Source organism: Conger conger, chromosome 4 (genome assembly GCF_963514075.1).
Source record: "Conger conger chromosome 4, fConCon1.1, whole genome shotgun sequence".
Classification (NCBI taxonomy): Eukaryota; Metazoa; Chordata; class Actinopteri; order Anguilliformes; family Congridae; genus Conger; species Conger conger.
Window position 1 is genome coordinate 64,410,891 of NC_083763.1, and position 18,435 is coordinate 64,429,325.

Here is an 18,435-nt window from a genome sequence, read left to right on the forward strand (position 1 = left end):
TCTTATGCCCCCTGTCCATTTCACAAGATATTTTCACATTTCACATTTCTGTATTCCATCTACTGTATGCAGTAGACCATTCCATATCTCACTGATTTGTGCCAATGCTGACCACTGAAAGGCAAATGTATGTCTGTGTGAGTGTACCTGAGGTCTTCAGATTGTTGTGTTACAGCTTGTGTGTATGTGTTTTTTTTGTTTTTTTATGTAGTTGACAGTGAAGATGATGAAACTAATGATGCACACCCCTATGGTAAATATTATACTTATGTCTGTGTATGTCCTTAAGTACACATAAGTGTATAAATTTACTTCCTCATGAATGCCTTGCAACACCTTTGGCCAGTTTTTTATTATTTTATTTGTGAGGCCTTCTTAGTGTATATAACTGGCTCTATAGTAAATACGTAGCTGTTAAAGTTGCTCTTTTTGAACAATACTTATTAATACTTTACATTGTTTTCTTTCCTGGCCTATAGAGGACAACACTGAAGACGTTATTGATACAGTTGGAGGTGAGTTTGAGGCAGGAAGGTGTAAGACTCATCAGTGCATACACTACTCTTTGCTTCTCACAGTTAGGGAATGGTAAAAAAAAATGTAGTGTGACAACATATTTCAATACTTGCCATTAATTGTTTTTGGTTGAAAGGTTTAAGCAAAAATGGAAATTGAAATGTATGGCATGTGCAGATCCATTTTTTTTTTTTTTTTTTTTTTTTTTTTTTCCAGTGTTAGATTTAGCTGACAGCTGCTGGGTTTTTTCCAGAACATTGCAAAATGCATCCCTTCTGTTAATCTTATCTTGACAGATAAATATTTCTGGAATGGTTGTTATTACTCTGTGTTAAAGCATATTGTATGTGCACCTGTAATTGTATTTAGCGTATTGTGTATTCGCTTTGTAAACCTAATTGCATTAATTATTTGTGTTATGCTGTAAGGTCATTATTAATTCAGCAATAAGAAACATTTCCTGTGTGTTTTTATTTCTTTTCTAGAAATTGTTGAGGAGGCACTGGCTGAGGATATTTCAGGTGAGCATATTTGCCTTTAAATCTCTGTTGAGTATTTTGTAAGTGATTGTGTGTTCATGTATGGAAGATTTGACCCATTGAAAGGGGGCAGAATAATAGTTGCTGTAATGTGACGGGCGGGTTTGTTTTGCATTGGGAACCTGTGAGCCCAAGTCACTGTGAATGCTGATGGGAAGTGTGCGGAAGATGAAAATTAGACTTGTGTTTCCTCCTCTTCACACAGAGGAGTCGCAGGACGATAGTGTGCCGGATGAGGAAGCAGGTCTGTGGCTGACTCATCAAAAACACGTGTGCATACACACACACCATGCCCGTGTACACATGCACACTCACACACACGCTGATTAAAAATGTAAGGGTAACTTACAGTTGGTTGAAATCAGGCCTGGATTTCAGTGTAGGTACAATCTTCACAGCCAGGTGTCCTAGCTAAGTGCAGCCAGCCACCTGCTGCAACTGGCACAGCAACTGGCTTTAGCCTGGTCCATGGTGGGAAGGTGTGAGTCTGCTTGATTGTTTCTAAATGCAAGAAATATGTGAATCCTCTGGTTGACTAGACTGCACCAAGTGCAATTTAATAAATTAATGTAATCGGTAGCCTAGCGATGGCAGCATACCAGAAGTTTGTGTTTTGTTCATACAAACCTTACAATTGGTAATTGCTTCTCAGAGTCTGTCTGCCTTGCATGTGTAATTATTTTGCCAGCGGACATATCACCTCTGTACCTTTTTCATGGCTAACTGATGAAGCTAAGCAGAAAGCTAACATCCAAGAACAGTGGTGGGAATCTGTCGTAGAAGGTTGAAATGTTAAACACTCTGACTCACTGTGGTATCAAAGATCCCATGGAACGTTTTAAACGTGTAGGGGTAAACCTTGGTGTCTTGGCCAAATTCCCACAAAACAATGTCTCTCTATATCTGGCCACCTTATCAGCCCCATATCTGAGCAAACTTACTTCCTCCCCACCCTGCTTCCCCTGGCTGTCTCTGTGACAAGTTAATTGCTTTCTTAGTTGACCACACAGCAGTGTGTGTAATAAAGGTTAAACAAATAAAAAATACATTTAAAGAAATAAATTGAACTGTATGTTTGCTTCTTTCGTTTAGGAAGAAATGTGTGCTTATATTTTGGGAGGGGGGTTAGGGAGTGGCAAATTTAATGATGATCCTCTGACTTGGAAGTACATGAAATTAAATGTATCATCGAAGATAACCGATTGATTATTTGTTTTAACAGATGAGCTGGAGCAAGAGGAATTACTAGAAGTAGACCAAGGAGGTACAGCATGCATGTTTCCCAGTGGTCAGAGCTGTCTCTTTCTGTGGCACTGACTCCAGTCATAATAGGACTGTTATTATCAGTGTGCTGTAGCACATGATTGGATGAGATAAGCAAACCTGTCTCTAGTGTAATAATGGATGCAATTCCTTCCTCTGGGTTGAAATTGATTATTAATATTATTCACCCAGTGAACTGAAAATAAATTAATATATACATAATCTCCATTTTATTAGCCATGCCAAACATTATCTTGATTGTAGGGTTATGTATTAAGCTAATTATTCTTGTTTGATTATCACAGATGGACCCATTCAGGAAGAAGAGGCAGCAGGTAAACAAAATGTACACTGTTTACACTCAAGACTGCTCGGCTACTGTATGGCCTCTTAGAAACGAGTTTAAGAAATGGAAGTGTGTGGGTAAAGGAAATTCATCATAAGGTGGCATTCTTCCCCAAGAGGTGTTCACTTACAGCTGCGTAACATAAATACAGTGAGTGGAAGTCTTTGTTTCGGCTCAACCCGAGATTCTGCTAAAAGCTGCTTTGGCAGGTGTAAAGGGTCATCCTTTTGTGTTGAACCCCTTTTTTCAGGTTTTTCTTTTATCTTTTCCTTTTGAAATGATGTGGTCAGTACGGAACACCTTTTCTTCTCCTGTGGGGAAATGAGATTTGGAACACCTGCGCTGTAACTGCCCGTCCACAGCAGGGTCCTGAGCTCAGCAGGGCGTGGTGTGGTGGTGTGTCGCTTCCTAGCCTGAATTCAGTATACACAAACATTATATGAAGGATTCTAACCCAGAAACATAATGGAAACTCTCCTGTGTCAGAGTTTGTGTGTCCTCACTGTGTGGAACAGAAAAGTGATACATTAGGTACTTCATTAACCACAAGTAACATTAGGAATGTATTCACAAGTACATGTAATTAAAGTACATGTACACTGTATATAAATAGCTAATGTAATTTATGACATGTTGGATGTCCTGCTAAATGGATAACACAGTTGCCATATTTTTAATGCATTGCCTGCACTGTTTAACTGCTGATTGAACACGCTTCAATGTGATATGATTGATTGCACCCCTTTGTACTGAATCTGGTACCACAGCCAAATAATAAACATAGATATAAGAAATGTGTTATTTGATGCACTGATTAGATATTGTGGAGGCATTGATTATAATGATGCTGTATAAACTTTATGGACTGCTTGCTATAATGGTTGTTTTTTTTTTTATTATAGAAGAGGAACCAGCTGTAGCAGAAGACCAGCAAGTGGATGAATTGCATGGTAAATAGATAATCTGTCTCCTTTAAGAGTCTCTCTCATTGCAGACTTCTTCACTCATTGGAGTGATGTGGAGCGATGAGGGGTCTGAGGGGTCTGAGGGATGTGGGTTTATTTTGACGGGGGCTCTGCTAAATGAATCCACAGTAAATGTGTTGCCTGGTGCCTCTTAACCGTTGGTTTTGTTTCTGCAGAAGAGCCAGTTCCAGCAGAGGACCTGCATCAGGATGAGCAAGCAGGTAATTACACTGCTTCGCTCCGCATATACAGATGTGTTTTCGCCGTAGTGTGAGATGTTCTAACACCCAAGGCACAAAGCACTCCGTATTACTGCTGTGGGGCACTATGGAGGTGGCATAGTTAAGTGGTGAGATGTTCTGTATGGGGAAAATAAGTCCAGTGTGGCCAGACCACTAAACATGAGGATGTGATTTCACAGGGTCTCTAAAGTAGCAAAGAATCTGCGAGTTTAACTAGCGACTATTACCAACTCAATCTATTGTGCAGCAAAGAATGGACATCCCCCCTATGGCAAGGTTCCTTCTGGGATGTCTTCCCGTCGGGGAGTTTTTTTTTTTTTTTTACCTTGTGCTAATTGGGGGCTTAGGGCTGGTATTTCTGGGCCATGAATGATATTACAAAATATATCAAATAATAAATGGGCATCTGGACTGGGACATTATCCAAAGTCATCCATGATCTGGCTTCTAACAAAGCTATTACTGTCTGAGTGATCTGGCCAAATATAAACCTTTTGAACTTTGCCTCGTCGTTTTTTACTAGTTTGATTCTAGTCTTCAACCTCATCATGCATGTGCTAGGATTCTCAGTGGCTGCCATGAGTGAACCTTTGTATGTCAGATAAGAGTGATAATAGACTCGGATAAGAGCGTCTGCTAAAAGTCTAAAATGTAAAAATGTAATCCTGACACGTCAAGATTGTTCTTCTGCAGACTCAGACAGTGGATGACACGCCACACGTGTTGAAATGTGAGAATAATCGGGCTATTATACCTCAGAGCTCACAGATGATTTAGGGGCCACACAGTGCCACATACTAGCCACTGATCCTGGCTTGTAAGGCTTAGCAGCCATACCGTAACTTCAGTACATGCACAGTCTCAGCTATATTTTCCATGTATCCATCATTCCATCGTTTGCAGTGGTAGCTGTTTGTCAGGAGATTACATACAGCCTCGTGCTCTGGCCACAGCTCACAGGTCTGTTTCTGCTGCCATGTTGTACTCTGTACTCCCCTGTGCCGTGGCTCTGTTGCTGATGTTCGCTGGGGTTGTACTGTTACGCCTTGCCTCTTACAGAAGCTGTTGTTACTGAGCTTAATTGCTCTGTTATTGAACGGTCGTTCTTCATTGGCTGTTTTCGGTCCCTCGCTGCTCGTGAAAGTCCAACAGTGAACAGGAACCAGGGGAAGTTTCTCCGAGAATAATGCCAGCCTTGGAGCAAATTCAAAAGGGCAATTAAGAGTGGAAAATATTTCAGTTGGAACAAGCTTGGCGAAACTGGTAATTTGTGTACTAGGCATTGACTTTTTTTTTTCTTTCTTTTTTTTTTTTTACCCTCTTTTGTGATGGGATGGGCTCATTGTTTTTAGGGGGGACAGCAGCTTGAGTAAATGTTCATGTTAATGCACTAATATAATCTATATGGATACTTATCCATGTGTTGCTGTGTAATAAAGTAATCTGGACGGGCCCTTTGTGTAATAATCGCATGACGAAGCAGTGCTGGAGATAGGGAGGGAGTAAAGGACTCGAGGAGCACAGCAAGGTGCTCACAGCTGCCTTGGACAGCCTGCTTCACCCGATAACAGGGTGGTGGCTCCTGTCACATGTAGCTGTGCCTTTTGGCAGCTCTGTTAATTTTAGCCCTCCATACATTATCACTGCTCTCAGATACAAGCCTCTTTCATAAGTTTGCACATTTTAACCCTTAAAATGGAGGATGCCGTTTCAATGTTTCATCTCATAGTGCATTTCCTATGTGCACTGCGATCATTGCATACACTTAAACAAACCGTCCCTCAGGTTTTGACATTGTTTCTAGTATGCACTCAGTGACCACTCTGTTAGGTAGGCCTGTACACCAGCTTTTTTTTTTGTTCCAAGTGACTTTGACCGTGGAATGATTGTTGGTGCCAGACAGGCTGGTTTGAGTATCTCAAACTGCTGATCTCCTTGGATTTTCACGCACAACAGTCTAGAGTTTGCAGAGAATGGTGCGAAAACCAAAAAAACATCCAGTAAGCAGCAGTTCTGTGGACAGAAACGCCTTAAGAGGTTAGAGGAGAAGGGCCAGACTGGTCAGATCAGAAGGTGACAGTAACTCAAATAACCACACATTACAACAGTGGTATGCAGAAGAGCATCTCTGAACACACAGCGTGTCAAACCTCTAATTGAGTTGATGGGCTACAACAACAATAAGTTGGGGGGAAAAAAAGTCTAAAATGCCTAATAAAGTGCTCACTGAGTGTATATGGTAGGATGCTGCATTCAACATGCATGGTCTGTGTAAAAACATGATCTGTTCTTGGCCCATAATGAGCAAATAGATGTACCTTGTTTTCATGGTTTTTTTAAATGCTCAAGTACATCAACCTAGCTATTTTCCTATTGTACACTACACAGCTGCCAGTATTTAGGCCTACCTGTCAAAGGATGGCCATGTCGGCATTAAGAATGCATATTCCTATAGTAATATGCAGTGTTATTATAGAGTATGTGGATGGAATAGTAAGTAAGTTCGCGTTGAAATGAAATCCATTTTCCCTGCATCAAGGGCCAGAGAGAAATCATTGTTTAAAGAACAGTAGGGGGGAGGGGAATGTAAATTGGAGAAATTATTCTGGAGCATAATTTGAATGTTCTTCGCCAAGTGTTCTGTGAATCTTTAAGTGAATTGTTTAACAAAGAAAAATGTCTAAATCACACAATGCAGGCGAGATACAGCGCTGAAGGGAACTGCAGTGGAGAGATCTGACTGCATGCAAATGATGTGAAGGTCCTTGTGCAAACGTTCCCTCCTCACAATGCGGTTGAAGTGAGGCTGTGAGGCACAGTGCCTCAGCCCCATCAGCCACCCCACCAGCGCCCACCCAGCACGCTCTGCACGCTCCTGTATATCAGTGTCTGCACTGAAGATAGCACTGCTCCCATGGGTCTCCTCTGGCGGACCGCACTCAAAATGGCTGGTCGACAGGATTTCATGGCGAAAAGGGTGTGGTCCCCACAGTTCACCGTCGCTCTGTGAGGTCAGCTGCTTGTGTGCTTTTGTTGCCTGCCCCTCATTTGCAGGATATTTCCCTGAGCGTGTTTTCAGCGTTTTTCTTGTTGAACACGTTGCGGAGGAGTGGGAGGGCTCCGTGAAGAGCCACCCTCCGTAGATTCGTTTTTTTTCACTGGCACACCTTTGTTGGCTGGCCTCGCCATGGTGAGAGAAAGCTACTGGTCCTGTTAGACTCAATCTTTCATACAGGCAGTTTCATACAGGCCAACTTCTGTCTTACTGCAGTTGTGCAATAATTTTGCAAGTATTTGGTAATGAACAGATTTCTGTGGACAGCCTGATTGCGTAAAGCCTCACAGTGCATATGAGGAATTATTTTCATTGTTGAGCTATGGAGCAGTGGACCTGCATCAATGGATCTTGTTCTCTAAATAGGGGTGTTTGTCAAAGTCCACAGCAGTAAAAGTGAAGAGAAACAAAGCCATGTAACAGGTTTGCACTAATATTAATTACTGGAAGACTGAACGTGCTGTATGTTTTCTGACCTATTCCCTGTGGTTAACTTGAGTTATTAGCAGTCTACAGTTACACCAATGCATATCCCAAAACACACCGCAATCAAATTTCCTCTTAGCGCTGGCTGTAGGACACGGGTACATGGTTAAATAATAATGTATCATTAGCACTAAAAAGTAATTAAGGGAATAGCTGGAGTAATTAAGCCATTAGGAACTGCAGTCCAAGCAAAAAGCAGCTTGACAGCCCTGGAGTAATAGCAACTGTGCCCCCTTGTGGCAGTCAAATGAACAGCATGTCACGCTGACGCTGCCTTTAAATGAACTATACACGCCAGTCCTCTTGAAGTAATTAAAGGGCTGTGCTGTCAGAAGTCCTATATTTCCCTCATTGCTACAGTAATTATGGGGTGGATGAAGATAAACGGTTTTTGACAATGACAACATTTTGAAAAACCAAGAGTCTATGTGCTACTTGGATCACACATAACATGGTAAATGTTGTCACTAATGCTTAAGGCGGTATATACAATGTTGCATATTCAAAACCATGGCTGTTTAATCTATATACTACACACACAACCCACAGAGCATCAGTATCCTCACCCTGAACCTGAATCATACATGAAATAAACATTTTGGTCTTGTCAATTAAGTAGTTAATACTAGTCTTTTGTTCAGTCTTTATTGTATATTGCATGGATGCTAGTGAAAGCTGTTGATGACATTGAGATACAGATGACTGGTATTTCTACTTGCTTAAGATTATTTTATTTAATTTTATTTATTTATTTATTTTTTTTTCATTTAGTATTATTTCAAATATTTCTTATTACTGGTTTTTATCGACTATGCAGTATTGATGTTGCATTAATGTTGACGTTACCATGCAGTTGACATAAAAGCATGTGGTTTTGTTAGCGGTTGACACGCAGCTGTGTACAGTTTGGGACACATATGTCCAGCATGGCAGGGCGAGCCCAGGGTTGATCTGCAGATACTTGCTGATGGATGGCCATGTTCTCTTGGCAGTAATTACAAATACTTGGGCAGCGTTGACCTATAAACCTACGGCCCCGATCTCTTCGGCCCAAGCTCATTACTCTTATTGGCATATTTTCTGTGTTTAATTTCTTTGGGAATGGCACTGAACGTCATGGCCTTTTCACAGAGGAAGATGAATGGAACGGACCGTTAAAGAGCATAAGGGCTCCACCGTTTTGCTGTCAGTAGAAAATAATGCATCAGCTGACAATGACAAATACCCACCAGCTTATCTCCAGCCATTTAAAAAAAGGCATGGAAAATTAGTAATTATTTGCCCTGGAACTGACACAGGGAAAGTCCTAATGTTTTTGAGCTTCTTCATATTTTGTGTCTCAGTTTAACAAAACTGGCACGTTGGTACAATAGGGCATCCCACGAGCATATGTAATGCCTGCAGTCCTGATGCAATACGTGCTCAACTCTGTCAATTAATAATTCAGCCTTTCGTAATCAGGCCATTGAACTATTCTAGCATTTCTAGCATCTGAGGAAATAGTCTTACATTTGACGCCTCATTGACAAACAAAACTTGCTATTAGAGCGAGAAAGATAGAGAGAGAGAGAGGGAGACCGCGAGAAAAAGATGGAGAGGGAGAGAGAGAGAGAGAGAGAGAGAGGTGGTGGTGAATTGAAACCTTTCCCTCTTTTCTGGGAGACATGCGAGTGGGGGGTTGGGCTCTGCAATCCACCAGAGACGTGAACCTTTGACCCCCCCTCCCTACACCAGTGGTCCACGGCAGAGCAGCCATTACGCGCTGAGTAATCGGCAGAAGCAGCAAAATGGCTGCCGCCGGCCCAGAGGTGCCCTTCAGCGCATGATGTTCTGGGGGCTCCGTCTCCTCACCGAGCATGCCCCAACCCCGGGGCGTGATTGAGCGGAGTGCGCGCCGGAGCGTGAGGTGCGGCAGGTTGCGCGCTGATCCAGCCTGTGAGCTGCGTGTGCTGTCTGTGTGAATTTACAGGCGTCTGTCCTTGGGAAGCCCGTGTGGGGGCTGGGGAGCGCCGCGGCCCTCCCCCTCTCCCTCCCGCCTTGGCTCCTTTCAAGCGTAAATGTGCTGGGCAGCCCTCTGCTGCCGTTGACCCGTTCTGGAGCGCTCCTGTCCCCCGCGTGGCACGCTCACACATCCAGGCTGTCTGGGTGATGGGGTAGCTCATTGTTTTTGGGGGGACAGCAGCTTGCGTAAATGTGTGTGTGTTGCGTCTGCGATTAATGCACACAGAGTGAATGTACTAACATCAAGCGTGAGCCAAGTAGAATGGTGTTGATACTGGGCAGGTGCTTATTGACAAATATTGGGATTGAGAAGCTGAGTGACCTAGGTCATGGATGCTCCAAAATGCAAGCTCTGTCAAATTATGGTGAAAAAATTAGGATATTTGAATTTTATAAATGGAGGACAAAAATTCCCTCTCTCTTTAGGTTGCTTTTTAGTCTGTCTAGGAACAGTCATTCTATGCACATGGCTTTCCAAATTGCTTACTAACAGGAAAATATACTACACAATTCAAACCTTCGGAATGTAAAATGTTTTCTGCATTTTATTTAGCTTTTACACTGAGGGGCTATAGAGTAATTTACAGTAAGCATGTGATGTTTAAACATGTTTCTAGAAATGAACTGAATGATTGTGCAACTTGTGTAATTATAAGGGCAGCGTTATGATTGCACGTTTGTCGTTTACAGACATACTTTGTCATAGACTTAGTGAATTGTATGTATGGGTCGTCTACGGCATGGTGGCATGCTCTCCGCTCAGTAATATGGATATCCTGCAGATGCAGCAGCACGTTTGTTTCACTGGCCAAAGCTCAGTGAAACTCACCTAACTGATGTTTTTTTTTTGCATGCTGGTGCAAATTGTTGAAGTCGCCCTGCTCCGTCTGGTCCTCTAATTTAGAATCTTCCCCTTGTTTTCCAGATACGTAAAGCTTGAAACACAGAATTGGGAGACCGTGAGGACCAGCCCAAATTACAATCCACTGAAAGGGAGCAGAGGCCAATTCCCACCACTGAGCAAAAAAATAAAAAGCTAACTAAATGATAACCCAAACGAATCGAGAGAATTCCGGCTAGTGGTCTCGTGTGACGGGTTCTGTTTCTTACTCAGTGCTGTTTGTCAGACATTCTCCCACACTCGCTCGCTCACTCACTCACTCACATGTTTTTTCTGTTTAATTTTGGTTAGTTAGTTAATGTTTATGTGGTTTTCTTTTTATCCTAATTTTCTTTTTTTTCTTTGTGGCAAATATAAATGATTTCCTTTAATAACACTTTAGTTAGAATTTGTTGGTAGGTAGTGATTTATTCTTAAGTGTTCAATTGCCTTAATTTTTGCCCTACTTTTATTTTTCTGTCTGGATAGGCGCAGTTACAGTAGAATTAATGTGTTTTCTGGACACATTTAAACTGAATGTTTTCTGCAGTGTATTGACAGAAATAGAGGTACATACTGCTTTGTGACATTTTATGGAGTCGCAGTGGTCAAACTCGTCTGACATTGTTGGATCTTGTATTGGACATGAGACTGACATGTTGGTGTGAAGGTACTATGCAAAGCTGCACTGATCTTTCACAGTGACTCCTTAGTTTTCCTTTTGTATTAACAGTGTGGAGTCTTCACTTGTGTTGCATATCAAAAATGAATTTATACTGGCAGGTTAACTCGAAGAAGATTGTCAGGAATCTGTGTGTGTGTGTGTATGTACATGTGTGTGTGTGTGTGTGTGTGTGTGTGTGTTTGTGTGTATGTGTGTGTGTGTGTGTTGCTTTGCAAAATGAGTTGTTCCAGTTAAGTCAGGTATACATTTAATGTTTCTTGTTTGCTTTTTTGCCTGTGTTATCATTGGTCGCAATTGCATGCCTTTATACAATAAGACCAACCTTTAAAAGGTGAACTGGAGCATGTTTTTATTTAGAGTAGAGGAACTTTTATTTGGAGTAGAGGAACTTTAGAGTAGCACTAGCTGTTTTTGTTGTGACTGAAATTGTATTCATAGATAATATGATGCAAGTTCAGGTGATGGTTTTGCCACTGTTGTGCAACTATAAATTTGTAAGTATCGTTTAAGTTATACATGAGCAAGTGTTGCTTCAGAAGCCCTGAACCTATTAAGCTAAAATCAGTGGTCATGATGACACTGTTCTCAAACACTACAGTCACTTGCTAGGGCCCTTAGGACTGTGAATGTCATAAATTAATTATGACTGTAAATTTTGGTTCTAGATCTTCTTTAAGTCACCCTTCATTGGGGTTTGTTCAGCAAGAAAACCTGCTCAATAAAAATATTGGAAAGAAAATTTAGAAATGACGTTAGTCAGCCACGATTGAAAGGCTTTAAAATGTACTGATTGCTCTGACCTCTAGATAAAATTAGTTTGCAGCGCAACTTTGTTCTCGTATTGTTCAGTGTTGGGGTTGTTGTGCTAATGCTGTCATCATAACTTTATTGCAAGTGCAAAAAGGGAGCTTTGCATATATAATCATCTGGCAATTTTGGAAGAAGCTACCTTTTGAAGGAATTTCCCTTATGCTTTTGTCTGTGTATTGTTTCATGTGTCCTGCCAGAATAAACATCAGTTTGTGATATGAGAGACTAGGAAATGCTGCAGTACAAATCTTTCTGAAAAGCTATCTGTAGTATTGTTGGAATATAGTATTTTTTCTATAACACTAGAGGGTCTTTTCTACTCTTATAACTCTTTTAATGTCAATGTGAATTTGTAAGGTGGTGATCATTTTTACATAATTCTACAATTGTGCAAGGCCTTTAGGTTTTCTATAGATTTTAAAAACATTTTTAGGCATGCATTTCTAATGTTGTGGTTTTTATGAAAAGTGTAAACTTTTTAAAAAGCCATAGGTGACAGATGGAATTATTTCTGTGTGAAATAGGATATTACAGTACTTCAAGGGAACAGCGTTAGCAATACCAACACCACGACAATCTGAGGTTCTCTTCATTGCCAGTCCTGATCGGACAGAAGCTTACATGGTAAACCTATTTTGCAGTTAAATGGTATCTTGCTGTACAAGTTAACAGGTTAAATTATTGTCAGATTGCATCCTTTGGAGTTTGACAACTGACACCGTTTTCTGTAAATCTTCTGTTTGGAGGCTGCGAATAAAGATTTGGGAACAAACTCTTGGGTGTGGTTTCTTGCAAAGGAGGGTGTCGCCCTCCTAAATGATATGATTGTAATTGAGTGATAGAAGCTCTTAAGAACCAAGAACCGGTCGTCTGGGAGAAAGACAGCACGGGCTACTGACACACACTTCCATCCGTAACTGCACAGTCCCCACAGAGTGCATGTGAGTCACTTTTCCACTAGGTTAATCTCTGCACCCTTACGTACAGTATATACAATTCATATCTGAAAATGACCAATTCTATTAATATTAATCTAAAACGTACATACTTCAAAGATATATAAATAAATATTTGTAGCCACATGCTGTTACAGCACTTTTTTTCTCAATTTTGTCCCTTGTAATAGACATTTTTAGTAGTAGTGTTTTTGTTTGATCCTGACCAGGAGTTGTTGGGCAATTACAATCTTAAGCTACTGTAATACAGTAGGAACACCCCAAAAGTATCCCTTATTCTGCCTTGAGTCCATGGCATTCTAGAGCAGTCCTCTTCATTCCTGGTTCTGCATGGTGGGTTGCAGGGTCTGCTGGGGGAGGTTTTTTCACCTTAATATCACCACCCAATCAGTCACCCAGGTGAGTTCACAGTGTAATTGACTGCTTTGATCAAAAGTTTCCCAGACATGAGGACACTACGTCCACTAGGCTGTTAGTATGTGTATTTTAGTCCCAAAAAACTACAAAAGTTCTCATTTGCATTAAAAAAGTATTTATATTTTAAGTCCTGATATTAAAGTGGTCAAGAAGAATTCACCTGCAGAGATACCTGGTCACAGGAGTGCAATAGTTTTGTGCTTACTGGTAAAACTGACAGCAGTCACTGAACGCGCATTAGCATTACAGTGTGTGCAGTAGAACAGGCCAGTATTCGCTGGGGGACTGCTGTCTCCAGTAATAAAGTGCTTTACTGCCGGGGCCCTGCTCTGTGATGTGCAGATGTGGTTACACATCTGTGAATGCACTGTCCTTCTGTCTTCCAGGAACCACTGAGGCACCACAGGAAGAACAGTCCAAAGAGAAAGGTGAGGCCTTTTCTGTAGCGCTACACTGTGTTCTGTAAGACCCAAAATGCTGAACAGTTCATTTGGAATCCTGCAGGTGGCATCAAGGTTCCTCTTTTACGATTTCCCCCAAAAAATACATTTGTATTTTAAATCTCATCCTTGGGGGCATACATGTTATGGTACATTTCCGCTTTGTTCACTGTAATCTGGCATACAGTGGAGGCCCATTGGAAGTCTCAAAGCTAGATAATTGAAGTACCATATGAGAGATCCTGTTTCTCCTCATTTCAGTTTAATGAGCGCTGAGGCAGTCTCATTGGGCTGGGCTGGAGAGGACTCATGTACCTCTCACACCTGTTGACCTGCAGACCTAGACCAGACTTTTTAAATGTCCTAAATGCTAAATATATCTGAATACATAGCTGAGTATCTAAATAGTATTAGAAATCATTTAGATGTTTTCTGATTTGTGTTTAAAAAGAAACCCAATGTTAAAATTATGTGGGAAAATGCCAAAATCAATTCAGTAAATGGTTCATAGGGCCTATTCACAAAGAGTTGGTTCCTTGATCCATTTTCTTCAAGATGAGCCATATTGGCTCCCCTACAGAAGTCTACTTATAGACTATTATCATAGCACCTGCTTATCTGACAGTATGGAGATGGCCTCTGAGCCACATATACAGGGCCAATGGCATAAGAGATGACATATCAGAAATGCAACTTTAAAAACATCTTTATGCAATATGTTGACCTGGGAAATTATTGGCAGTAGTCTGTTCAAAAGTGGCCATTACCTTTATGGGCGAATCTGTAGTTTGCAAGTCTGAAGGCCCCATTAGCTTTTCCATCTATTCTCTGCCAAATGGCGGTTACATGATTTATAATCTATTAGAGAAGGTTGTTCTGGGACTTCATTCTTGGCCTTTTCACCTGTGATTAGAGTTTAATTACTCCCTTACTTTTTACTAATTACAGAGTGCCCCTGGGTATACACCAACAATAATTAAACCACTTATGCATGTCTGCAACCATTCTCACTTGAATGCATGAGTGTTTTTTCTTTTTTCTTTTTTTTGATTTCATAAACACTTCCTGCTGCAGGAATGGAACTGCTGTTATGTTATCTGTAGGCTGAAATGATTCCTTAATAATTTTGCATTTGTTCTCCCCTTTTTATTGTGTATGTTTTGTGCTCCAAGTGTGCTCATTTAATGTGGAAAATGCTTGTCTCTGGCCTTTGCTAACCTCTTCTGAAAGCTCCCTATTCTCCAACCTCAGCCTCGGTGTTAATGGAGTTCGGACCATATAGCAGCGCACTGACAGGATAATGAGGGAACATTAATGTATTTGGTCATTACACGCTCACATAATTCCTGCCTTTAAGGAATGTTCCGGACAGGAGTGTGAAGGATGCTGAGATTGACTCTAATGGTACAATATGGCGACCCACTTAAAGTCCAAGCTGTTGACGAGAAACAAACAATGCATCTGTGTGCGATCTGAAAAGAGAGACTGGCGCTCACGCTTCTCGTTATTCATTAAAAGCAATATGTAGTTTTAAAGTATTGTTATTCATATGTCGTGGTTAGCATAGGCTACACCAGGACAGCCGCAAAAACACAAATGCACTTTAAGGTTTATGGTTGGAGGAAGCCACTCCTTCTTTAGAGGACTACTCTTTGTCCAGGAATGCTGTTACAGATACTGAAGCATTTCAGCTGGAGACTGAGACCTGTGCACAGATGGTAAATGTTAGTGTGAGGTTATGAAATGCAGGGCAGCGGTAATGAATAGCATGTTTTCGGTATGTGTACAGTATGTATAATTGATGATGTCCTACCGTGACCCACTCTGCAGCGTGGTGTATTCCTATGAATAATGAATTAATGTAGCTGCATTGATTCATTGTAATAGTATAATTATACTGTATGCTTCCTCAAGTGGGGTAAACTCTGGGCCTTTTCCTGCCCACTCACACTTGCACTCACGCACTCATACACCCACAAGTGACACACTGTCGCACGCACACATACTCCTGCAAACATGCATATAAACATGCTGGCCTGCAACTAATCATTTTTATGAGACATTTGAGGTCGCTAAATTTATGAAATGATACCAAGTTTTTTTTTTCCTGCTTAATTTTCTCTTTAATTTTCTTTTATCACCAAAATTAATGTCTTTTATCCACACACTGTAGGCTATGCCAACCAATGTACTGTAGTTGTGCATATCAGACCTGGGTTCAAAGAGTACTTGTTTCGGAATCCGAATACATTTCTGTGCTCTATTGATCTTGCCTGGTGCATTCAAGCCTGCAAGGGGGAGCACACAGGCAACATTTACATTTCATTTGTTCCAATACACCAGGCAAGTTTAGTCAGATGCAGAAAAGTATTTGAATCCAAAACAAGTACCCAGGTCTGGTACACCATCTGACCATTGGAGTGTTTCTCACTGATAAGGACATTCAGTTCAGTGACCAACAGAAAAACAAAATTAAGCAAGGCAAATATTTAACTTGAGATGCTGGCGAGCACACCATTTACCTGATGGATGGTAATGACCCAAATGCGAAGGGAAGGCGCGTGCGAGACTGCATACTTTATTTAACGTACATGGTGCATCTGCCAGGACTGAGTGGTCCCCGCAGGGAGGGAAACCATCATTTATTAAAGCCGTCCTACCAAGGAGCAGCTGCTGTGTGTGCGTGTGTGTGTGTGTGTGTGTGTGTGTGTGGTCTGGAGACACCCTGGCCAGCACATCTGTCTGTCCCCCATTGTCACCCCTCTCAAAATGCACACCAGTGCCTGTTTCCCTGTGCAAGGCCTTCCTGGGGCCTTTCGGTAGAGCGGAGTCTGTTCTCCCCAGAAATCAATAGGTCACCCTCGCTTATTTTCATGGTTTGCTGCGTCTTGCTTTATGTTCAGGGGATCCAGTGCAAAGAGGCCCACCGCAGGAACAAATCTCTGAGCTCTTACGCAGACGCTCCTGTACTAACACATGACCTGCCAGTGGCCATTTTGAATGCACTACCATATTTAAAAGAATGTGGTTATTTTCTTGTGGCTGTATAGTTTTCATTTAATCATAAAAATGATAACCAGACACACGTGTACAGTATGTTGCATATTCACTATGCACTGTACATAGACTCTGTCTTGTTCATTACAGTATGACTATGAGATAAGGGACGAAATTTACCTGTGGTTTAAAGGCGAATAAGTTCCTTTCTACAGCGGACGTCTTTTGATACTGCAATTAGACAGGGACCTTTCCATTGGACGGGATATTTGCTATTATAATTTTCTCATAAATATTGCTGATCAATCACATTGGCAAAGTTCATTTTGAGCCCGACTCGACACGATTTGTGGACAGGCAATGATGCACGTGCCTCACAGATCAGTAATGCGCTGTGCTCTGTGTGACGTTCAGGTTGAGCCATGGGAGCCAATTTTTATTTGCAGTGCTTCAGGCACAAACCATCTTCAGCATGAGGCATCTCTCTGTGGGCTGATCCGTAGGTCTTTCTTTTCTTCTACGGAGGTGCGGTAAGCCTTGGTAAACCACGGCCTAAAAGTCTGTCAAATACTGGGGTACATTGTGTCACGCTGTGTGCTTTTCTCAGGTTCGAAAAGGCTCAACACAACACGGAAAACTGGGGCTGTCTTGAGAAGTAATATAAGCAGTTTGCCTGAACGCAATGTAGACCATGGAGTGTTAAAGTGGTTATGGTGTACTCGCCTCCCCTTTGTGTCGCATGAGTTTAATAAGGAAATAATGAGGTCTCACTAAAATACAATTTTAGCATTGGGATTTAAAATAATATGGCATTTACATTTCGATGTCACACTATGCTCTCTCACAACACTTACCTGCTATGTGGGATCATTTCACAGCTGAGTGGTATGTGAACACTGCACATGCTTCTGTCTGTGTGTGAATGAGCTCTGTAGCAGGATCTGCTGTATCTTCCAAAAATATTAGTTTTTATTGGACAGATGTATGTTTGGCTTTGAGTACTAGTAGCCTTTTCCCTGGTCAGTTGATTTATTGGAGTCCCTGCTTTGGCGTTTTTCTCGGAGAGTCGAGGTGTTGACTTTCTCAGCATTCTTGGCTGTTTCTGATTTCAGTGAAGAAGAAGAAGAAGAAGCCCAAGCTACTGAATAAGTTTGATAAAACCATAAAGGCCGAGATCGACGCAGCGGAAAAGCTGCGCAAGAAGGTACGACCTGGATTATGATTTTAAGGGTATTTCTTTCTGTTAGCACTGATAATACACGCACTTGATGCAATCTGATACGATACTACACCATGGCGTGGCCAGTTAAGAATCGATGTCTTCCTTTGACCCAAGGTTATAGTCACTGTAGTTCTGTTATTATCATTTTTTATCACAACCCCCCTTATCTGGGGATGAACTTTGCATACAGTGTTCCAAAATTTTATCTCAAAATGACATTGGATGTATTGCTTGCAGTGTTATTCCTGACCAATTCACCTTCCCTGGTGCTTCTTTCATAGTTCTCTCCCCAAAATGCCCTTCCCATAATGCCCTTCCCCAGTGGTAACTCCTTCCCCCAGTACCTACCTGTGCTGCTCAGCCACTCACATGTGACAGTAATGGAAACAGACTGACGGGTGAGTGCTGAAAGCTTTGCATTGTTTACCTCAGGGAAAGGTTGAAGAGGCTTTGCAGGCTTTTGAAAGTCTGGTCCAGAGATATCCCCAGAGTCCAAGATCCCGCTATGGCAAAGCGCAGGTAAACACAGACACACGCGCGCACACATGCACACACACGCACACCCACATGCCCACACGCGCACACACACTCCCTTTCATATTCAGTGCTACCAGT

At 41.6% G+C, this 18,435-nt stretch overlaps 1 protein-coding gene across 8 annotated transcripts in view; it reads left to right on the forward strand.

Moving 5' to 3' along the window:
* Positions 1-18,435, forward strand: part of unm_hu7910 (un-named hu7910) — a 53,277-nt gene that overhangs the window by 23,615 nt on the left and 11,227 nt on the right. For 5 of the 8 annotated variants that reach the window (XM_061238040.1, XM_061238044.1, XM_061238043.1 and 2 more), the window contains 11 exons: positions 212-253; positions 480-515; positions 1,002-1,037; positions 1,261-1,299; positions 2,278-2,319; positions 2,624-2,653; positions 3,567-3,614; positions 3,806-3,850; positions 13,548-13,589; positions 17,711-17,802; positions 18,253-18,339. In XM_061238040.1, coding sequence (XP_061094024.1) covers positions 212-253; positions 480-515; positions 1,002-1,037; positions 1,261-1,299; positions 2,278-2,319; positions 2,624-2,653; positions 3,567-3,614; positions 3,806-3,850; positions 13,548-13,589; positions 17,711-17,802; positions 18,253-18,339 — 539 coding nt within the window. The remainder of the gene's footprint in view (positions 1-211; positions 254-479; positions 516-1,001; positions 1,038-1,260; positions 1,300-2,277; positions 2,320-2,623; positions 2,654-3,566; positions 3,615-3,805; positions 3,851-13,547; positions 13,590-17,710; positions 17,803-18,252; positions 18,340-18,435) is intronic. The other 3 variants (XM_061238042.1, XM_061238046.1, XM_061238049.1) reach the window with 1 other exon arrangement.